Source organism: Rhododendron vialii, chromosome 10a (assembly GCF_030253575.1).
Source record: "Rhododendron vialii isolate Sample 1 chromosome 10a, ASM3025357v1".
NCBI classification, from domain to species: Eukaryota; Viridiplantae; Streptophyta; class Magnoliopsida; order Ericales; family Ericaceae; genus Rhododendron; species Rhododendron vialii.
The window spans coordinates 22,900,445-22,924,263 of NC_080566.1; the positions used below are offsets into that span (position 1 = coordinate 22,900,445).

Genomic DNA, 23,819 nt, shown 5'->3' on the forward strand with positions numbered 1-23,819 from the left:
AATAAAATTCAAATATTTAACGAAATTTTTTACTGACTAAAATTCAGGGTCGTTACAAAAATATTATATTTCGGTAATTGGATGCTGAAAATATATCTCAATTTCGATAACTAACTGTCGAGTATAATTGAAAATTTTTAACGGGCTATAGGAGAAAATAAAGTGCTGCGAATAGCAGCGCCAAAAAATAAATATTGGAGAAGATATACCCCAATAGAGCTTTTGACCCAAACTTTCACTCAAATTTGGGTTACAAAGTGGGTAAGGGTTAGAGATGCTCTCTCTAATCCATCTCTATGGATGAGAAATATTGAAGAAAATTTTTGTAATTTACTCACGGCTCTCTTTATTTTTTTTTACTTTTTTGGAGAATCTTGAAGGGACCCATCTCCTTTTTAAAGATTTGGTCCTCCAAATTTAGAGGATCAGAAGTAAATTTATCAGAAGCAGAGGGGAAGTTGTAGCACTTGTTGAAAACCTGAGGGAGAGGTTAGTGGTATTTACCCCGAAGACGGAGAGAACATGAGAAAACCAGAAAAAAGAGAGGAAAAAAAAGGAAGAAACGCCGTTGTTCTCTTGGTATCTCTCTATCTCTCTCTGCATTGCTACTGAGTAGAGGCGGCCGCATGAATCGAGACTTCTCTCGTCAGAAGAGAAGAGATCTCTCGCCCCGCCCTTGAAAACTTGTCTGTTCTGTTTGTTACTCTACTAGTTCTATAAGCGTTCGTGTGTGTGCGCTGCAGAAGACTGTGGAACAGATTGGGTATTTCCCCATTTGTCATTCCCCTTTCGTTTTATGTTTTGACGATTGTGTGAATGAGCGTAACCATTGACAATCTTACTCGTTTGTTTCTTTAATAAAATATGTTCTTTTATAGGTTCGGAATCTTAAATGTTGTTGTGCAGTTTGCTCCTTTGTATATCCAATGCAATAACAGCTAGGTTTTTCTTTTCTTTTTCACCCACACCCCGAAACTTCTTCTTCTTCTTCTTGAGTTTCTTTATCTCTACATTGTTTATCAGCGATTCAGCGAAAATTACTACCACTTTACACGCTTGTTTCTCTCTCTTCTTTCTCTGTGTGTGTACGAAATCTAGTTTGGATGCTTAGGTGGTTGTTGTTGTTGTTGTTGTAGGCTGTGGATTCCTTGACTGCCAGAATGCCTCTATGTAAAAGAAAACCGTTTCCGTTGGTCGAAAGGCCCCAGGATTTAAAGCCTCAAGAGCTTGTATTCCTGGTTCGGCTAACGAAAGAGATTTTCAGGGATTATGGGTATCCATCCTTACTCTTTCTTTCGCTTTCCTGAAATTGCTTGAGTTTTACTCCTATTTGAGGAGTGCGGTTTTTGTTAGCATTAGCTTTTCTGTGTCGCTCGTCACTTACACTTCTTTTGTGCTTATTCTTAACTTGTGATATTTCTAGTGAATACATGAATCGGATAAATCTATATTGCCAGAGAGTTTGGACATGCAAGGTTACTGGAAAGACTAACTTGACTTTTGAGGAGGCATTGGCGTCGGAAAAACAGGCAATGGAAAAGGTTCAGCAGTTCCCAAAAGAACTAGTCACCCCTGTGCTGCATGATGTCCAATTTAGTAAGGATTCATTGCCCTCATGTATCAATTACTTTTGCAGATCCTTCTCTGCAGGCTTCTCTATCTCTATCAGTCACCTTCTTTCCCTGTCTTTTTACAAGCGAGCTGAGCTCACGCTTGAGTTTTAGGCTTGTTCAGTAAATGAGCCGTGATCGAACACTACGAAGCTCAGCTGCACCCCTACCTATCTCTACTCTACATGCCATTGTCAAATATTTGTTGATCTTATGATCACTTTGAAAGGATATGTATTATGCTTTTCCATACTTGGAAACTTAGTTACAAGTCCGATATTTGTTAATCTTATGATCATTTTGAATCAATTTAGTGTGAATCCGTTGGGAAAATGAAAACAAATCATAAGTTGCAAGTGAAAGTGCTGGAAAACCAAGAAGAGAACAGTTATTAGCCTATCTTTGTAGTTACTGTGCATATCAAGTAATTATTTTATTGGTCATTGGTGGTCTAAGAATTAACTATCATGACTTACTAGAGCTTTACACACGATGATGTTTAGAAACAAAAGAGTATTGTTTTATGAACACTTAACTGAACTTTTTTTTTCCCCGTTCTATTGGCCTTTAATCTCTAAGAAATGCTGACTAACCTGGGTACCATTGAATCAAGTTCAAGGCACAGGTTCCATAATTGCACAAAGAAATTCAGAATAAATACCAATTGAAGGCGGAGTATGCTTCGCTTTTAGTGATAAGATCTTCAGGATGCAAAAAGTGCGTGTTGCGCAAAGTTTTTAGATTGGTCTAGAAGAGCCGAACGAAATACAATCTTAGAAAGAGCATAATTAGACTATGAGGTTGAACCAACACTTGATGTAGCGGCCCATCATAAGATCAATGTGAACATCATGAACTGTCCCATAAGAAAACCAGTCATTGCTGCGTTTCTAGATTCTTAAATTGTCTTTTTCTTCATTGGTGACTATTCATTCTTCCTGTAGTTGCATATACATCCACTTCAATCTATACAAATATATTGGGTTGTTTGTTTCTGCAGGCATGCTCACACTAAAAGATCTAGCCAACAAAATTGCCACAAAGTTACAGGAGAATTTGACCGAGGGCACTGAGCTGTATGGAAAAACAAATAATCGGGTTTATCCTTGCAAAATAGTCAAAGTTCTTGTGGAAGAGCCTGACAGAACCCAATACGAGGTAGTGTGGCTTGACAAAGACAAGAAAATAACTGGAAATGCGGTAGTGAATGGAGAAGATTTGGTACGGAAGAAGCTTCCTTTTAGTAGAGAAGTTCTGAAGTCTTTCATAAGAGAATCTACGTATCGAAGTGTACCTTGGGTGCTACATGATAACTTGGCCAGGAAGCATGGAATCTCAACTGATCCTCCTGAAGGGTTAAGAAGCAAAGTTTCCTTCCAGGATGGACGTGTGGTCATTATTAGGAAAAGAAGTGTAAAAGAGGAAGATGTACAAAACAATGGGGTAATCATCGACGTTCTTGAAGCTTTGTTTTGTTGAAAGTATGTGATTTTGTGGTTTCTATGTTTGTACAATTCAGGGAGGAGAAGTGCTCAGGAAATGTAAACGGAAGAAATCTGGGAAGGAAAATTTAGAATCCTTAATCCCTGAGAAAAATTCTGAAAAAGGTAATGCTTTTTCTGTTTATTTTTTTCATCCTGGGTAGAATGGTAAGAGAGAAAACTACTCTGCCATGTTCGGGCTTTTCTGCTGGAGTAAATGTTTCAGAACTGATTATTGGATGTTGTAACTTATTTTATTCTTTATCATGGAATCTGCAGAGCCCGTTAAATATCCAATTGACGATCTACTGGTTGAACCCGCTTCAAATGATCCAGTTTTCACTGAACGCCCTTCTCCGTCAGGGGACTTCAATGTTCCCATGGAGTGTGTTGGGGATCTTTTAATGACATGGGATTTTTATTCTTCTTTTAGCAGACTGTTGAATTTGTGGCCGTTTTCCCTTGATGATTTTGAAAATGCTCTCTGCCACAAAGACAGCAACTTGATCCTCATTGTGGAATCTCATTTGGCTATTCTTCGCTTGCTTATAAAGGATAACGGGGACTATACCCTGGCTATACAGAAGAAAAATCGGAAGCCAAAGGTTGAACTAATGAAACAAGATATTTGCATACTTGTACTGAAAATAGATATGATCCATCTCTTATTACCTGATTTGTGGCACTGCGGTGTCTTTCTTCCCAGTTATCGAATCTTCTGATTTTGTTTTTTTTCTCTTTAAACTTGCAGATTACATTAATCACTTGGACGGAGTATTTGTGTGACTTCTTAGAAATGGTTGATGTTGCTGAACTATCCAATCATATGACAACAATTAGGCGGGGTCATTATGGCCTTCTTGACATTCATGCGAAATTAGGAATTTTGCGAGTATTGGTTGCACAAGCCCTTAATACGAACCTTATTAGGAAGAAGTTGGATGAATATGTCGAACAACAGCAGGTTCTTGCATCTACAAGGAGAGAGGAAGCATTGGAGGAAGGGAGAAAGAAGAGACAAGATAAAGAACTTCTGAAGGCAGAGTCTCATGGCAAGGAAATTATAGAAGGACGAAGTGGAGAGTCTGTAGGAAGCAGCTCAAACACAATGGTGCATGGAAATTACAGCAAGCAGAATGGTTATGTAGCAGATAAACGGAATAAGGATGCTGTCTCATCTCCAGGGAAACATGCATTTAAGAACATTTTAAAGTTAGTTTTTTCAAAGAGTATTGCCCTATGAGTTGCATTGCATATTCAACCTTTCCTGACTTTCCTACAAAACAGGGGACAAGTAGACACCACAATGAGAAGGTATGGAAAGCAACAGAAGGTCGATGATAAAGCTACAGTGGATATTAAAAAAGGTTCAGCTAAGAAGGGAGCTCAAAAACTGGCTGGGGATGATGGATACAAAGCAATGGATAGGAGTAAAGAATGTAGGGTACGCCTCTCTCTGTCTCTCTCTTGTATGTTCATGAAAGATATGTATGGTCCCAGATATATTGACGGAAAAAGAAGAACAATCATTGCAGGTTATTATTGACAAACATTGGGTATTTTGAGAAATATCTGTCCATTTGTTCTTATTATACAAACTTGCCATAAAAAGAAAAGAAGAAAACAATAGCCTCTACTTCATGTTCTTTTCCATATTTCTTCCTCAACAAATCCAGGAGTCAAACACAACCTAAATGGACACTTAAGCAAATGTTTGTGAGAGCATATTTTCTTGTCCTTTTGTGTTAACATGGTGTACACTACAGAAAGAGTATCTTGAAAGGGAGATGGAGAAAAGATTCATTCGCACCAATCCCATGGGTAAAGACAAGAACTATAACAGGTACTGGTTTTTTAAACGGGATGGGAGGATCTTCATTGAGAGTTCTGACTCTGCACAATGGGGCTATTACAGTACCAAGGAAGAGGTATTCATGCTGCATGCATTCGAAATTTCCTAGTTATCTGTTAATTTCATTGTTCTTTTGGTGATTGTAGCCTCCCTCTCTTGACAGCTTGATGTCTTTATGGGCTCACTGAACCGAAAAGGTGAGAGAGAGAGGGCCCTCAAGAAACAGCTGGATAAGTATTATACTAGAATATGGTGAGTTAGTCTAGAACTGGTTCTCAAGCTACTTTTGAATTGCCTTTGAGTATGCTGGCTGGGTATTCATATTCTTTGCTTTCCTCCTGATTACCATTATTTAGCTGAGTTCGAATGTCTTGGCACAGAGTGTTTCTATTGTTTGATGGCTTATAGATTGTCCATTTCTGTCCTATCTACTTTTGAATTTACTTCCTGTCTGATTCACTACGATTGGCAAGGTGCCCCCTGCAGCTACTTTATCTTTTTCGCCACATACACATACAAACTCAAACAGAGACACATTTACATATATGCCTGTATCCAATTGTGTATCTATGCATAGTTGTTCATGTATGATTGTAAATATCATCTATTCGACAGTACGTTTCTTGGACAGGGAAGTTTTCAAGGATGTGATATATTGCAGTACCAGTCCCTCATATTTGCATGAAGAATCTTCTTATATGAAGGTTTTAGAGAATGGCTCACTCTTGCCTCTTGGTTGCTGTTAGTGAAGCTTGCTAGTCCTTCTAGTCCTTTTATTTTGGGGTTGCGCACTTAAGTATTAATCTTCCTTTCTGGAAATCAGAGTAAGTCTCGCCACTGGTTATTATAACTCAACCTGCTAACTTTGAGGTTGTGGCTTGGATAGCACTACCACTTTATGCATAAAGGCAAAAGACTAGGTCCGTGCCCAATCTACCGGTCCTAAACACCCATTACATGGGACTAAACTGGCCAAACATAAAACTATGTCTTCAACGTCTAAAATGACACTTAATTCGATTATATATAAACAAAAAAAGTCACCCACCTCTGTAGGAAATCACAGGACATAAGTCCACTCAGCCACCTCTTGGAGAATCGTGTTTGTTCACATCCGTCATTCTAGTGTCAACATTACAAAAGTCCACTAAGTGGTTCATTGTCCTGTTCTATGTTTCTCCATTACTCTTGACCAGACCAGCCATTACTTAGTATACTTGCCTTGTCTTCTCAATAACCAACCAACCCTCAACTTCGACCACCATTAACCATTGTTCATACTACTTAACCAATCATTCTTTGATCCTGTCCATCTCAAGTCCTGATTCAACAATCGAGTTTATTCTAGATTTCAGCTACTTGGATAGCCTCTTACATGTCAAATATATCATGATAGCCATCATATTTGGAAGTGGTATCTGCTAGATCTTTAAAGATGCGAAAAAATATTCACGATGGTATAGTTCAACTTGCTTCCCCTTCAGAAACCCAAACACTTCTGTTGGCCCCCTTTTTTTTTTGTATCGGACATGTCCGAGACAATGAAACATTTCCAAACTTGTGTGGGACACGCCAAAACGTGTTTCATTGCATTTATTATTTATTATTCCGATTATAAATGCTGGGTAGTTGCGGGGAGGTTGAACTGCAATTTTGAAAAGTTGGGTCTAGGTTCAAAATTGCGATGAATGCTTACTTATTGAACACTTGTTTAGTGATGTTTGCAATTTGTCATAATGTCATATTCTTGAACTTTTATCCCTACTCCAATATGAATGATATTTTCGTATTGAATAGCTCCCTGAAACTTGCCCATGTGCAAGTCTACGTCACCTTGTTATGTTACCAGTGCTTCTTTAACTCTCTATATTTTCCTTAAAAATCAAATTGTCTTCTCCTTAATTCCCTGAAATGTCATCCAGGTTTCTTGTCAGCTAACCCTGGTAAAGACATTTTGGATTTTCTCATGTTACGGTGTTTGACATGTAAACTTAATTGGGAGTCCTGCAAATGGCCGGTCAGCCGGTGTCCTCCAGGATTAGTCAAGGTGCACATTGAAAATATGGGGGTGTGGATAGGAAGGACATTAGTATGCTGAAGAAGAGCTTTGCAAGATTGATCACCTTCTCTTCTAGCCTTCTAGGAGGAGCGCTACATAGTTAGCTGTAATATCACTAAACCCCCTTTTTACTTGGGTTTACTTTCTGTTGGTGAATCTTGCATTACAGTAATGAAAGGGTGTTGGTTCTCCATTCAAAAGCTAACTTTCAAATTCCAGCAGATTATTAATTTAGGGTAGGTCTAGTAAATAGGGTAGCTTGATGAGAGGATAGCCCTTGCTTTTTCTACCAAGGCAACTTTGCATGATCTATGACCAGAATTTGAGTATATTTTAGTATTGATAGTTTATTTTCGATAAGCATATATATGGTTATGAGAGTAGTGAATCATTGCAAACTGTATATTTCTGTCAATGGTTAAGCAAACGCAAAGATCTATATCTATATAGTTTTCCCTCTAACATTGAAGTTTGCAGCTTGGAACTACAAAAGAGATCAAAGGAGGTAGCTCACAAGATTGCGACAGATGAAGCTGTTCTCCGGAGGTCAACACGGGTTCGTGCCCCGCCTAGGAAGTACAATCCCGCTGTTGCTTTCCTCAGGTATGTTAACAAGTGGAAGGAAGACTAATAACTATTGTCGGAATATGAAGAAAGAATTCGTTTTAGAAATTGAAGAGCCTCTTCATGATTTCTTTAAATGGAAATTCGAGGTTAAGGGGGCCAGTATGGGGTGGAGCATTTTTTGGTTGTTTCCAGCCCCGTAATGATGGGATGGGTAATTGTAACTGAGCCTCTGTTTTCTAGATGACCTCGTTCGGCAATTTAAATTACAGTGGCATGTATTTGTGGATTCTTTAAAGATTCGAAACTGTCTTTCAGTTTTTATTTGTTCCGAATAATCGCTCAAAATGGCACGCAAAGAAGTTGGATGACAGGTGATTCTCTGGATATTTACATGTTTTTCATTTGGGTTTAGGAAACAAGAGAACCTAAGGATATGGTATACACCCAACCGGTGCGATATTCAATTGTCAACGAGAAGGGAACAGTGGAAATGGTTAAAGTGATTTCTTTCTGTCTAGTTAGTTACGACGTAATTTTTGTGTCTTTGCTCGTTCCAAAAATATTGTCTTTCATAAACAGTAACAAAATAAAGAAACAATACTCTCTCGAGACCCTCTCCTCCCAACACACCCACAACCCCCCCACCCCCCCCCCCCCCCCCCCCCCCCGCCAACCGCCTTCCCCACCTTGTCCCTTCTTTTTCGGTTTTTTTTTTTCTTTCACTTTGACTAGTATTTTTTTTGTTTTACTTTTAAAAGTAAATAATTATTGTTTTATTTTTTTTACTTTTACTATTTTTTTTATACTTTTAAAAGATTTTAATTACTGTTTTAATTTTTTTTAATTTTTCCTAATTTTTTTTACTTATAAAAAACTTTAATTACTGTTTTTGTTTTTGTTTTTAAACTTTTACTAGCTTTTTTTTGTTTTACTTTTGTTAGTTTTTTGTTTTACTTTTAAAAGACTTCTTACTATAATTTTAATTAATAAATGAATAATTAAAACATAACTTATACTAACATAACTTGTACTAATGTTAATTAATCAAACCAAACATAACTTGTACTAATTTCATCGAAGAGTGAAAATACATGAAAATTCAATTTCTAATCAATGTTTCCACCAAATTCTGCTCCGATCCCTTTTGGTCTTGTATCTATTATTTCTCGCCACAAACTAATTCGTGTTGTATAACGAGCAGCCTATCTTTTAGCTTGGTCTAATGCATTGTTCCACCACCATATTGGGAATGGTGGTACAGAGTAATGAGGCTGCAAAAAAAGTTGCACAAAGTGATTGTTCCCAACATAGACAATAGCTATTTCAATGTGCTCTTGGGCTGGAACTGGAGGGAATCTCAATGGGAAGTGAGTAAAACAACCTAAAGGAAGCCCATCAAATGTATGTAGAACAAGGTTGTACGCCGAAGCGATGACAACTCCCATATTCATAGCGTCCATCCAATACTCATTTGGTGTCGAATCTTCAAAGTAATTTAAAGACCGTTATTAGGTGGTCTGCCCAACCTATTTCTGGATATAGCGCATCGTATAGATCCATATTTTGTTCAATCTCATTAATGAGATCTCTTCGAACTTGAGCCCAACAATCTTCACCATACCCTATATGAGTGGCTATCGCTCTAAATACACAATGACCGTCATCTCGGACATCATTAATGTGAGAAATATAATGCTGATAAGCTCGAGGTAAATGCTGAATGTAGTCGGTAGGGATGGATGGAACTGAAAATTCAGCACGGTTCGCTTGAGTTTTGTGAACTCCCTCGCCCCTCCCACGTCTCCTAGATTCGACCCTAGATGATGAAGTCGACGCTTCTGTAAAGGAAGGAATGTGTCGTCCACTTTGCTCCTCTCTACCAGTAGGTCGACCTCTATGAGCCGTGTTATAAGCTGGGCCTCGAACTGTGCTCTGAGATGGATCCCTCATATCGATAATCCTGTCTATCATGTGCTCTCGCGTAGATTGATCCATTCCACGTAATCTGTCTATAACTTCATATGTTCTGTCCAGTCGTTCTCCCTCGTCATTCACAATGGGCGCGCGCATGGACAACTTAGTCCAATGATCGTGGATACTCTGAATCGGAATTGGCATGGAGTACCAACGGTAATATGCAAGATCATGTCTGCATGGCAATCCGTGCGTAATTTTTATTGTACAGTCGCACAACTGGAACTGGAGGTAGGATGCATCTTCAGCGCATTGTAGTTAAACATTGATGAGCTCCATTGCCTCTAACGAAATGCGAGTTCTTACTTGTTGAAAAAGTTCGTCATGTATTTGCCAATGGCGGGGGATGTTGATAGATCTCTGAAATGACCTCCGAATGTCCCCGAACTGATTTTTCAACATCTTGTCTATTTTCTTAAAAGCTTGTTGTAAGGATGACATAGTACCCCCCAAATATAGCTTCAGCCTCGCATGTGCGGACTCTGCTCTATAATATAATAATGAACTGTGTTTAAATACGAAAGTTAGAGAAATATTCTTTAGAGTAGTAGAATAATGTACGTACTTGAAATAGTAAAGGTAACAATGCATAAAGTAACTATACCTCTGACCTGAATTGCTTCCGAGGTGCATACACATTTATCCATGCTGCCACAAACCTATCTCTGTACGGCATTAACCATGTATTGAAAATGTATTGTAAGAGCTGCGGGTGTTGTTTATAGTCATCGCACATGGCATTCCACTTCTGATTGAAAGACGCTTCGGTCGTAGAATTAATAAGCGAGTGTCATGACATGTTAAAGTCGTTAAACGACGGACCAAGGACCCCTCTGCAGTGCTTTATTATGCATTGGTTGATGTGCCAAATGCAAAGAATGTGACGTGCCGAGGGGAAACATGCTTCAATGGCGCTAAGAAGCGCCAAATCTCGATTTGTAACAAACACCGATGGCAACAATGCCCCCCTTCTAAGCATCCATTTCTTTAAGGTACTCAGGGCCCATGTCAAGTTCTCTACCTTCTCATTTGTAAGATGTGCAAACATGAGAGAGTAAGTGCACATTGTGGATGTGATACCCATAACCTCCAATAGTGATAACCGGTACTCGTTGGTCTTGTATGTGGCGTCAATGACCAATATGGACGGAAAGTTCACAAATAAGTCTAGGCTTTGAGGATGAATCCAAACAATATCAGTGATTTCATTGGTGTATGGATTTGTACGATATTCATGAAGGTATCTTTTCTGTATTAGTTGATTCAAGACAAACTGAGTAGGACTTAGACCGTCTTGTTCTGCTATGTTATCTATATATTTGAGGTTATATATGCTTTGGGCACATGTAGTGTTTAACGGATTTTTTTTCTTTAAAACACTAAGAATTTCACGAGGCGTTGTGTTGTCCACCATGTTGCGCACAATTTCTTTCTCCTCTGGTGTTAGCCTTGACGAGTACTCATGCCCATCAAAATATTCTGCTGTTTCATGGTTATGGAAACCACATTCAACCCTTATACCCCACATGATACCTGCTGGAGGTATTGGTATACCTCGCAGCTCAAATGAGCACTCGCATTTTTTTGTCTCAGTATTCTTTTGTGAGGATTGCCCTTCAACTGCATTCTGTGCCGATCTATACTTTCCACTTCTTCACAACTAGGAATGCACTTTAGCAGCTTGCCACCAATTAAACTAGCAAATTTCTTAATAACAATAACAATACCATTTTCTTTACCGACTCTTCGCACCCAAGCTACCATGTCGTCTCTACTTTGAAAAATCTATAAGCAAGAAAAAAAGAATACGTATAAGTGCAACATGATCCAATCTAATATGCATAATTTCTGTACTTTTAAATTAAATAACTAATATGCATAAGAACAACAGTTTTAACTAACCTGGTGAGTTGTGAATTCAAGTGTATAGTCACGAAAATTATGGGAGACGCCCTTCCCACTAATAACATCATTCTCAACGGACCAACTATCTGAAAATGACAAGTTGTAGTTATCCATAATGTTCTTCTATGTTTTACGAACCGGTGTGGAAAAGGAGGGAGGAGCCGTGACAGAGGAAGGGAGAGAGAGATAGATGATGGAAAGATGGTGATGTTAGAGGGATAAGCAGAGAGATGGAGGTGATGGGAAGAAGATGGTGATTTTGGAAGGATAATGCTGGATATATAATGATAAAGGGTGATGGATGAATGGTTATAGTTAAAGATAAGAAGATAACAAAAAATCTGAATGTGTGGTTGTAATTGAAGATAAAAAGAAAATCTAAATGAGTGTTTATAGTTGAAGATAAGAAGATAAAAGGAAATCTGAATAAGTGGTTAGAAATAAATTAGATAAAAGATATAAATAAATACAAAATTAATAAATTCAATAACATAAAAGAATTATAAAATTTTAATAAGAGTAAAAAAATAAGAGTAAAATTTCAATAACATAAAGAAATTTACTCACGTATATAATATTAAATAATTTAAAAATACATATAAAGCTTAAAAAAATAAGTGTTCCGATTTTAATTCGTTTGAACCGGTGCGAAGATCTTATTTTCTTATCATTTCATCCTAAATGGTCGTAATGAATTTTTTGCTCTAAGTCCTTTCAATGAGTACCCTAAGAGAGACCTAAAACTAAATAATAAGCCTTATGGTACTTGTTGAAAGGCTTTTGAGCCAAAAATTCATTATGACAATTGAAGACAAAATTATAAAAAAAACAAGATCTTTACATCGATTCAAGCGGATTGAAAATTGGAACACTTAAATAATATTAAATAAATAAAAATGAAAAAAGATATAAAAGTTATTAAGTAAATAAATAAGAAATAAGAAAATGCCGTGGGTTGAATTATTGTCGGGTATAATATTAAATAATTTTAAAAATACATATAAAGAGAAAAAATAAGTGTTTTGATTTTTAATTCGTTTGAACCGGTGCGAAGATCTTATTTTTCTTATCATTTCATCCTAAAAGGTCGTAATGAATTTTTTGCTCTAAGGCTTTTCAATGAGCACCCTAAGAGAGATCTGAAACTAAATAATAAGTCATAGGGTATTTGTTGAAAGGTCTTCGAGCCAAAAATTCATTATGATTATTGAAGACAAAATGATAAAAAAAAATAAGATCTTTGCATCGATTCAATCGGATTGAAAATTGGAACACTTAAATAATATTAAATAAATAAAAATGAAAAAATATATAAAATTTATTAAGTAAATAAATAAAAAATAAGAAAATGCCGTGGGTTGAATTATTGCCGGGGGGTATTTTGGTCTGGGGGGTGGGGTCAGGCGGGGGGGTGTGTCAGGGGGGCGCGCAAAGAGATTTACTACTCTCTCCGTCTCATTTTTAGAGTCCAGTATTTCATTTTGAGCTGTCACTTAATAAATTTCCATTAAGTATCTATTTTATAAAGTTAGTGGTTAAAAGTTTTTGCATTTTCCATTTTGCCCTAAAAGTATATTTCATTTTAAAAAGTTAGTGAGTAAAAGTGTAACGATGATGTCTTCATAGAGGGTAAGTAGGAAAAGTTGAGATAAAAGTTTATGTGAAATATGTAATGATGATTTTTTATTAATAAATTGGAGTTATGAAACATGACACTTAAAAAGGGCAGAGGGAGCACATTTTTTGAACAAAAAAAGTGATTTTTCTTAGAACCGTTAGATTGGAAATTAGCTAAATAACAACTCTTTGCCCAAAATTATGTTCATAAAGTGAGGTTGTTTTGCTAAAATGGTTTTGTGATTTTTTATCATTGAATATTTGACTAAGTACTTGTGAGCATGTAATGAAAGTATTTTGACTCGCTTCTTTTTTTCCCCAAATTGTTTCCAGGACAGAACATTGAAGTGCTAATCCCCAAATCCCGTCCCTAATATTTCTTGTGAGCATGTAATGAAAGTATTTTGACTCGCTTCTTTTTTTTCCCCAAATTGTTTCCAGGACAGAACATTGAAGTGCTAATCCCCAAACCCCGTCCCTAATATTTGTAGTCCTCAATAGTCAATCCTAAATCTAAACCCTAAGCTATGTTTGGTTTAATGCAATGGGAAGTGGAATGGAATGGTTATTCCTATGGAATGTCTACTTTAATGTTTGGTTCACTAAAAATTGAAGGAACAATTATTCTACATGAAATTATTATTCATCCAAATAAAGGAATAGCTATTCCAATTGAAAAGTTAAAGAATTACAATTCCATACCACCATTCTTTTTTGGATTGTTAATGCCACTCCTAAAATTACTATTGCCACTTTAAATTTTGCTAATGCCACTCTCAAAATTTCTATTGCTACTTCAAATTACATTCCGTTGAGATGTGACTTTAGCATAACAAACACAAGAATTGGAATGCAAATTCTATTCTTGCTATAGATTTATAGCCACAACCAAACGTTGGAAGAGGAATTATTCCAATTTCATTTCATTCTTAATTTTATTCCAATTTATATTCCATTCCATTCAACAAAACGCACCCTAAATGTTGAATCCTAAATGGCCAAAGTAATTCCTTAACACTAAGGTATATCGTAAACCCTATTTGTTGAATGCAACCCGTTGTTTGTTGGATGCAGTCAAATTTTGTCATCTTCCCGTGACTTTGCCATGTCATATGCCAAAGCACGGGTGGAAGGTGGTCCGTGAAAAATCAAGTCAATCCGATATGTGTAAGTGCTCGATCCAATTTTTTAAATTTCTATTTTTTTTAAATTGGAAAATCCAATCTTTTATTTTTTTCGATTTTTCAAAAATGGAAAGATTGGGTTGAACACTTACACATATCGAATTGAGCTAATTTTTTACAGGCCCACTCAAATATATATTTTTTAAATTATTGAACGGCTTGAATAATCCGTGCGGTCCCTAGAGTGGGCCCACACGGCATGCGATGGCCGCCCCATGAGGTTGTTGTAGCATTGTTATATTTTGCTAAATGGAGCCATTTTTTAAAGAGGGGTGCTAGGGTCCATGAAAAAGAATCATGGATTGACTCTTTGAACATTCTTTTTCGTCCCATTTTGGTTGTCCTTTTTTTTTTATTATATTCGTGTCAATTTTCATTCGCTTATATCTTCTAGTATGAATCTTCAAAAATATATAATATTGATCTTATTTTATAGATTTCAATTTGCTTTATAATACAAGTTGTCAAAATCATAAAATTACTATAAATTGAAAAATATATTCAAAAGATACAAAAGTGATAAAAGAAATAATTGAAAATCAAAATGGGATGGATGGAGTAATTTGCAGGGACTTGTCACATCTTGAACATATTTTGTAATAGTGACTTGTCAACTCAGCATCAGCATAGATAAAACCCTTCTTCTCCCTCCCTCCCTGTCACGACCCTGACCAGCCTCTTGAGGTCTTAATCATGACAAATGCCAGTGATTTCTCACTAAGGCCAAATCGCAAATCAAATATCATCTAAGCAAGCAATACTCAAAAGGGGCTAAATATAACAGCGGAAGCAAAAGTTTAACTTTTATTAATAACAAACCAAAGTCTTACATAGATTTACAAGCCAAAAGGATAAACCTCTCAGAGCTTTGCTTACCTACAAATTTACAAACTAAACAAATCATACACAAAGCTAAGTGACCATGAAGCATAACTTCATTTTCCAAATATACAACACATCTCAAAAGTAAACACTCTGTCACACTACGCGTCGCTTCCTGAAAGGTGGAAAAGAAAATACATAAGCCAAAGCTCGTGTGAGTGATTAGTACTTAACTCACATGCCTTCCATGGACAATGCAAAATAATTTGATAATATTTCAAAACAAAGAACTCAAAACCATAAGCCAATTATAATGCACATTCCGCTATTCAAAATTCAAAGGCTACAGGGCGTCCCCAGTAGTGGATAAGCCAGACGTCTACGCATTATCCCAAAACACACACCAACCTCAAACACCCTTGCTAGCCATTAAGCCGTCCCCTAGCAAGACCGGACGTTGGGAATGCCATTAAATAGATTCGCAAATATTTCACAAATAGGTCCACCTTTCATTGTTATCCATGGAGTACATAATTTATAAAACATGTTCAAATAAACTTGATAATAAGCTTGATAAGGAAAACAAGTTCAAAACCATGTGTTTAGGTATTAAATCACTCACCTCGATCCACGTGACGATGCGAACTTCCTAGAACATTCAATCAAATGGAAACATGTTTAGACAATACTCAATAATTCTATTTATGCTCAATACAATACTCTAAAAGTGTTTAAGTTCAATTCAATCCAAATAAATCATACTCCCTTTCATCTTAAACCCAAAAATATTGAAACCAATGCCAAAAGTTGCACCACTACAAACCCTACACTCAATAAAAAATCCCAGGTTCAAAAACAAGAGGAGATTAACCCAACAATCAAAAGAAAACAGATTCGCAACCACTTTCGCACCAGTCAACCAACCCTGCTTTAGAAATTCACCAAAAATTGTATACTTAACCAAATTACTTGATTCCATCGCCAATCTCTTCTTAACTTAAATATGCAACTCCTGTAAAAGACCCAAAGCCACCCAAAATGTTCATCATGCCCAGAAGTTAAAAGGAAACAGCCACGCACAGATTCGCACATCCAGCAAACAGACAGTATTCAAAAATTCATAACTAATTGTGTGATTATCGGTTTTGCATGATCTTGGTACCGAAATCTTCGTATTGAAACGTACTTTAACTGTTATGAAGACACCAAAAATTGATTCCTAACAGAAGAGCTCCCAAAAGACAGATTTCCAAAACCCACGAAATTTTCAGCATATACCAGATTTGTTCAAGACTCAAAATAAATGATCAAACTTGATTCTCGTACATTAAACCAACACTTAAACATGTAAAGAAGGCAAGAGATCCCTACCTCGAAGGTTGAAATTTAAAACCCCAAGAATCTCCAGGCAAAACCTCTCCCGGAAACACCTCCTCCGAGCTAGAGCAAGCAATATCCAAGACCTAGAACGTGAATATATGTTGAAAAAAAATGGCCAAACCCTTGTGGACTTGACTGATTATGAGAGACATAGATGAGAGAGAGCGAGAGGCCGAGAGAGGAGAGAACGGGAGAAAGAGAGGCGTACAGGGGAAGATAATAATCTTCCCTGATATTTTGATCCTTATATAGGCCAATTCACACACACACCCTTCAAGTATATAACTACATCATCAACTCCCACAACTTTATATTCTTATACTTTAATCCCACATACATATTATCTACATCAAATATCTTAAACACATTTTAAAATCATAAAGTAAAAGAAAATTATTCCGGGTCTCTACATCCTTCCCTCCTTAAAGAAATTTCGTCCTCGAAATTTTATACACCAAGTCTGCAATAACTAAAATACACAATCGTCACATTAGTCAAGAAAAACACAATAAACCTACAACCGCAAGACCCAAGAAAACGCAACAAGTCTAAAACCACAAAGTTAAAATCTTATACCGATTGTTGAATTCAAAATTTGCAAATAGGCATCACAATCCAAATATATATATATACATATTCTCGTTCTCAAACTAATGAATCCTTCTAGAATCAAATTAGTAGGTTTAATAGATAATTAAAAGCATGCTTCTATCATTCATGGAGAAGACACCAAAAATGTTTAAACCCTCTGATTTCCCATTGGAAGATTACAAGTTTCTTTCTTGACCAAGAATTTCATGAATTTCATGCACACAGTCATGTGAATCTTTTAACAAATAAAAAATAAAAAATAAAAAAAATACAATTCAGTAGTGTCAAGGTGCACTCTACGATTCTTGAATAACCTTTCAAGTAACGATTTGTCTAGGATTCATCAAGTCTTTCACTTAAACGAACGATTATTCCAATACTTCATATTCCCTTCGCAGTTCATCTAACAAAATTAAGCACAATCATCAACCCCACAAGGTTCGCAAACCCATATCAAATCAATCGCCATAACACTATAACAACTCAAAACCAACTCATTGTCTAGGCCTACATTCAACAACACGTAGCACACAGGGGTGCCGATTCACTCTCGATAAGTAAAATCACATAAGCATATATTCCACATGGCACAAAGCACGCAAGCAGGTAAGTGTTAGGCCAATGGGTACATAAGCACATTATCCATAAAAGACACGCAGCAGTCAAACATTAAACAGGACCTACAATAGAGACCAAGTCCTCTCTTTTCAAGGTTCAAAACTAGAGATGTCCAAAGGCCCCTCGTCATCTTTAAACTAAACTACTTCAATTCCTTTTTTTTTTTTTTTTTTTTTTGAGATAGCAGACAAGGTGATTTTTAAAAGAATCACTTGCTTCCCATAATCCACCAATCGGTTCCCTATCTCCTGTTCGACAGATAATAAGCACTAGGTCCTGCCGACACCAACACTTCCTTCACAATCAAACACTTATTCAAGCAAAATATTCAGAACAGCTATCCTCGAAAGACAATTAGATTAGTTCAGGGAGGTAACACTTTACGCAATATCATGATATTAAGCCAAACTTATAAAAGTCACCATTGACAACTCCTTCCGCCAATTCATCTATAGCCCTAGTTGTTTCTTACTAAGACTTGATGACACACATCTTTGAGGTACACAAACACATATCCATAGTGAACTTATCAGACAATAATAGATCATTAAGCAAGCATACTCCTAATAATGTTTCTCTTTGTTTTTCTTTTTTGCAACTAGATTTTTTTTTTTTCCAGCTCAAAGTACTCCCATATCCGAAAGTATGAAATCAACAAGCAAGTACAAATTATTATTATTATTATTTTCTATGACGTCACATGATCTATTTGGATTCAGTTTTATAGCAAAATGTAAATCTTCCCGTTGTTTATCTTGTTTAAAGAGCATCTATTCTAAATGTTCAATCATGAAGTCACGATGGCCAGTCGCACTTCAGGTTGAATATCTGGAAATAGATTCTCAAGGTCTTAGAAAATGAGTTTCGCCTATGAAATATACATCCACATTTTGTAATCCACACATCTCTTAACATAAACATATTAGACACGCTATAGATTCAAGCGCTACCACTTAAGACAACACAAAACCCGCACCAAATGTAAATACCGTAAAATATAAATAAACGCACAGAACACTCACTAAAATGTAACAACTAGAAAGCCTAATGACACCATGTCAACCACATTTATACCCAACTATACTACAAACACACATATTCTCAAAACAAGCAATCTTCAGCCATCACAAGAATTAAAGAAAGGAAGCAATCAACAGAAACCACATCACTTATAAGGTCAAGCCTCCATTTTTTTTTTGTCATGGGTCAACAACACCATACGCTCAACATAATTGCAAACGCAATGCCACGTAGATAATTGAAAGCTACTCACATGATGCACACATAGTTCATGTCCCAAATGCAACCACCAAACCCCACGAGACTAAGTGTCTCCCCATGGTCCCGAGGTATTCCAAACCTATGCTTTGATACCAAGTTGTCACGCCCTCGATTTTCAACTAAAACAATAACATATTTTCTACAAACAAAAGTCTTTCTCTCAACTATATTTACCCTTAAATGTCATGTCAATCCAAACAAAGAATCAAGGTCTCTTTTGATCTTCTCTCTAAATTTTTTTTTTTGTTTAGGTTCAAGGGTCAAGAACAAGGAATTCATAACTCGAGTCGAATAGATTTCTCGATGAACGTTATCAAGGAAGTCAATCAACGATGCCACGCACGAGAAATGATGTAAAGGATGGCCAAAAACCAACCCGAGACCTCAAGGAAACAAGAAATCAAAACTAGGCCAGATCATGATGTTAATCATTCACACTTCAGGTTTTGACCATATCTGATCAAATAACATAAATTTAAGAACGACATTTAAACCATTGAAAAGTAGACTTCTTCTTCTTCTTCGAAACAAAGGTCATACATCAAAAAGAAACGGAGTTCGGGTAACCTTACTACAGCCTTGCGATTATGGCTCAACGTAACCATGAAACTGGTGTGAACGCAGAATTTGGTTCAGTTTTGGATGCAAATCTGTTATCGCTCGGACATACGCATGATGCATGGGATGTATCGTTGGAAAGCTTTATGTGTCTAGTTTCTAACAAAATAAACGGTGCGTCAATTCGAGTCCCGAGCTAGGAGTTTTGGCCATTTTACCAAAGTCCGCCGGTGCTGTCAGATTCTACGCGGGAATAAGTAAAAATTGATTGAAAAATCATAACTCTTCCATCTTAAATAGCACAATAAAATCGACCATCACATTCTGCTCTCCTATTTTCATACCAAATGTTCCTAAAATAGAACACATATGAAATTCAGGCAATTTAAAAAGTCAAGTAGTATGGTTACGACTAGTTAAAAGCAAGAACATATACAAAGATATACAAAGACAAAAACATTTTATACCAATCAGATAACTACATAGGCAAGGTATACCTATTTGCTCTAAATTAACCCCATGTACATCTTTAGGAATTGATTTATCAACCTTAACTCGCATATGCCAATCAATGATACACAAAACACATTTCTATTTCGACATTCAAAACTAAAAAGAAATATACCACATATACATCAAGGTATATAACTTAATATCTCAATACCTTTAGTTCCACCATTCACTAGTAAAACACAACACAGCACATAGTCGCTAAGGATACACATAATCACAAAGCATTCAATTTTCAGTTACACGAGTTCATCCTATAGCTCTGAGGGTAAGTGTAAGTGTAGTCATAAATAGTGCTCCGGTCAAGATAAACAATCCCTTCGAATAACCCCTGGAACCATCCTAAATACTTTACATCGAGACTATGTTTCCATTTCAAACTCTATTGAGGTCCTATAAATCCCAAGGATGTGTCCCTAGCGATGTGACCTTCCACACTTTCGGTCGGACCATGCTCTGATACCAAAAACTTTGTCACGACCCTGACCCGCCCCTTGAGGTCTTAATCATGACAAATGCCAGTGATTTCTCACTAAGGCCAAATCACAAATCAAATATCATCTAAGCAAGCAATACTCAAAAGGGGCTAAATATAACAGCGGAAGCAAAAGTTAACTTTTATTAATAACAAACCAAAGTCTTACATAGATTTACAAACCAAAAGGATAAACCTCTCAGAGCTGTGCTTACCTACAAATTTACAAACTAAACAAATCATACACAAAGCTAAGTGACCATGAAGCATAACTTCCTTTTCCAAATATACAACACATCTTAAAAGTAAACACTCTGTCACACTACGCGTCGCTTCCTGAAAGGTGGAAAAGAAAATACATAAGCCAAAGCTCGTGTGAGTGATTAGTACTTAACTCACATGCCTTCCATGGACAATGCAAAATAATTTGATAATATTTCAAAACAAAGAACTCAAAACCATAAGCCAATTATAATGCACATTCCGCTATTCAAAATTCAAAGGCTACAGGGCGTCCCCAGTAGTGGATAAGCCAGACGTCTACGCATTATCCCAAAACACACACCAACCTCAAACACCCTTGCTAGCCATTAAGCCGTCCCCTAGCAAGACCGTGTAGACACCCCAATCTGGGCTTCCAGATTAGTTTACTTACGGTATTTGATTCCCCGATGATGAGTCAGGTCGAAACAGTCCCGAGAACTTGGAATGGCTTGAGTTTGGCATGTGTGGAACCCATCCTTAACCCTTAAACCCTTGAATCAGAACCTGGACCTTGGTCTGAATGTCGCGCGACAATCTAGAACCCTCGCGCGATGGTTCGTCTGCCAGGTGGTGGTCAAAGTCAAAGCTTTGACCATTGACCATCGCGGGGCTGGCTGGACCCTCGCGCGATGGTCTCACTCCATCGCGCGATGGTCAACACCTGTCATTTTCACCCAGATTGCGTGGTGGTCAGGGGGCTACAGGCCTATGTGACCCCGTTTTCTCGGCTGAACAGCGTTCTGGGGGGGCTCCCCTTGCACCACCTCACCCCCCATTCTCCCATCACCTTTGCCACCCACTCCTCCACCAAGCATTTGTAACCAGCATTGTTGGCTGGTTACAAGGCCTTGGTTAGCCATCCACTAACCCCCTTCTCCTATAAATACCCCCCCATGCTTCCTTGCAAAGGGTTACCAATTTCTCTCCAAGAAAGAAAAAGGAGAGCTCAAGCACAAATACTTCACACAACTCAAACCCACATAATCACCCTCCAAATCTCACCATCTCATCATTCAAGCCATTTCCAAGGCACTCAAGGCAAAGGTATAATATCTTTCTGTTCACTGTTCGAACCCCTGAGGGGGGCTGGCAGGGTCAAGGCTGGTAATTGATACCAGTTCTGGCCCTAAAGCTGGCAGAGTTTCAAGAGCCATTAGCAGGGAAACCCTCGCGCGATGGTCCCAGATGCTCGCGCGACGATTCTGTCTGCGTGAGAATGGACCACGTGGGGAAGGGACCCTGGTATTTAAGTTTATTATTGTGCTTATAGTCTGTTAAAAGTCTTTAAAGGAGATTTAGCTCACTGCTTTGCTATTTTGCATGTTGAAAATCATTGCTAGGCTTAGTTTATAACACCTCTTGGTTTGGAATGCTTTTGGGATGCTCCTGAACATGTCTCAGAGCCCCAAGTATGCAAAGCAATTCCTGGAAGTCCAGTCAGAACAATCGCGCGGCTGTCTCACACTGTCGCGCAATGGTTCTCTCTCTCCCAGGGAATGCCCTTGCATGAGCAGCTTGGCCTTGGCCTTTGTTTAGACACCCCCACTGTTTAGGGGTTGCTTTTTCATAATATTTCTATCTGTTGGTTGTAATATTGTTTACTTTCAAGTACCCATAAACTGCTTGGTTTGCACCTGGGTGAGCACTGGTCCTTCCAGAGCCCAGAAGGGAATGAAATTCAAACCATTGGTGAAACATGAACACTCGCGCGAGGGTATGGATATGTCGCGCGACGGTTTGCTCGCATGCGGATGAACTCACGCATGCAAGCTGGCTGTTTCTTCGTGCCAAAATCATACACAGCGCTGTCTTGATGTATGATCGATGTTTTGAACTTCGTTCCATTTATTACCTGTCATCTTACTAATCCATGCCATATCTCATCACATCCTGCAAACTGCTACAGTTTTAAATCCCCGATTAACTGTTCCCCCGCCCTAATTGGCTAAAAATTGATTAATGAGACAAAATCGCAAACAAACATTTTCGCAAATGCCTAAGTAGAGACCGATCTCCGGATTGGGCGAGAGGGGTGCCATAAAACCCTTCCCCTCTCGTAACCTGGCTCCCGAACCCAGATATGGTTATGACGGACTGGTTCCTTAACTTTTTCAAATCAAACAGCGCGGCAAGTGCTTCGAGATACGGTTCCTTGGGTGTCGGACCTTCAAAACCCAAGTGGCGACTCTGTATTTTGCGAGCGCTTGCTTCCCCGCTCGCGCTCCCTCGATCCGGGCATTCTCGCGTTTCGGAATCCGGAAGTTCCGAAGGGCACGCTGCCCACACCCGCTCGCGCTCCCTCGACCCGGGCCCCTTGCCTCGCTTTTCGGAATCCGGAAATTCCGAAAACGGGCACGCATGCCCACAGTGGCGACTCTGCTGGGGATCGAACCAATATTGGTCTATACTCAAATTTTAATACGCTTGAGAACAATCCCACAAAAGTCTGTCAAAATAGTGAGCTTCGCGCTGCTAAAGAAAGGATTGGTGATTTAACAGGACCTCGTGTCCGGCCATCCTGACTGGGGCTTTTCCGATTGTTCTCTCGTGTAGTTTCTTCTAAGTATTGATCAATAAAGAGAGCCACATTTGAAAAGGCATTTGCGAATTTGCGATTCTATTTCATTAATCAATTTCTTTAGCATTTTTCATATGCATCGATGTGGGATAAGCCTCGTTGGATCGTTTTGGCAATCCGGCACGGTTTACCGGAGCACGGGGACCCCGAATGACCAACAACCTTCGACGATGATGAGTCATTCTACCGTTCGACTGTTGCTCTGCGATTACGCGGACGACGGGAGGTATATCTTGGCTCTAGTCCGAGGAACCCGTTACAAGCCAAAACCAGCCTTTGCATATACAAAGCATTAGAACTCTCCAAAATAGGACAGGTACCTACAGGGTAAGATCTATTTGCATCTAACCCCCATATACTGTCTACGTGTTACTGCTTTCCCTATCGCATGTACTGTACATCTATAGGAGCATACTTAAGGTTGTTTTGTCTTTCGAGTTTGTCTTACGCTGTCTAAGACGTTGTTGGACCCGATGAGGAGTCGTTCATTCTG

General features: G+C 38.0%; 3 protein-coding genes and 1 long non-coding RNA gene across 6 annotated transcripts; 1 reads left to right on the top strand and 3 right to left on the bottom strand.

The window, feature by feature from the left end:
* Window positions 1-538: 538 nt before the first annotated feature.
* LOC131303915 (uncharacterized) lies at window positions 539-7,888 on the top strand. 3 transcript variants are annotated; one of them, XM_058330978.1, is made up of 11 exons: window positions 539-763; window positions 1,137-1,273; window positions 1,424-1,596; window positions 2,611-3,053; window positions 3,130-3,217; window positions 3,371-3,696; window positions 3,843-4,303; window positions 4,379-4,535; window positions 4,858-5,019; window positions 5,107-5,195; window positions 7,480-7,888. In XM_058330978.1, exons 2-11 carry the CDS (start codon window positions 1,161-1,163, stop codon window positions 7,631-7,633), a joined length of 2,166 nt encoding a protein of 721 aa, XP_058186961.1. In that variant the 5' UTR covers window positions 539-763; window positions 1,137-1,160; the 3' UTR covers window positions 7,634-7,888. The 3 variants fall into 3 exon arrangements, with proteins under 3 accessions (XP_058186961.1, XP_058186963.1, XP_058186962.1); XM_058330979.1 differs by having other exon boundaries at window positions 555-763; window positions 1,458-1,596; XM_058330980.1 differs by lacking the exons at window positions 5,107-5,195; window positions 7,480-7,888 and having other exon boundaries at window positions 4,379-4,530; window positions 4,858-4,950.
* Window positions 7,889-9,054: 1,166 nt separating this feature from the next.
* On the bottom strand, window positions 9,055-10,219 carry LOC131303002 (uncharacterized). The gene is made up of 3 exons (XM_058329794.1): window positions 10,155-10,219; window positions 9,850-10,048; window positions 9,055-9,768 (listed from the first exon to the last, which is right to left on the bottom strand). Exons 1-3 carry the CDS (start codon window positions 10,217-10,219, stop codon window positions 9,055-9,057), a joined length of 978 nt encoding a protein of 325 aa, XP_058185777.1.
* Window positions 10,220-10,333: 114 nt separating this feature from the next.
* LOC131303003 (protein FAR1-RELATED SEQUENCE 4-like) lies at window positions 10,334-11,562 on the bottom strand. The gene is made up of 3 exons (XM_058329795.1): window positions 11,446-11,562; window positions 11,187-11,328; window positions 10,334-11,076 (listed from the first exon to the last, which is right to left on the bottom strand). Exons 1-3 carry the CDS (start codon window positions 11,560-11,562, stop codon window positions 10,334-10,336), a joined length of 1,002 nt encoding a protein of 333 aa, XP_058185778.1.
* Window positions 11,563-15,027: 3,465 nt separating this feature from the next.
* Window positions 15,028-21,092, bottom strand: LOC131303357 (uncharacterized). Its single transcript, XR_009191992.1, has 2 exons — window positions 20,880-21,092; window positions 15,028-15,688 (listed from the first exon to the last, which is right to left on the bottom strand). It is a non-coding gene; the product is annotated as an uncharacterized LOC131303357 (long non-coding RNA).
* Between the last annotated feature and the right edge of the window lie 2,727 nt (window positions 21,093-23,819).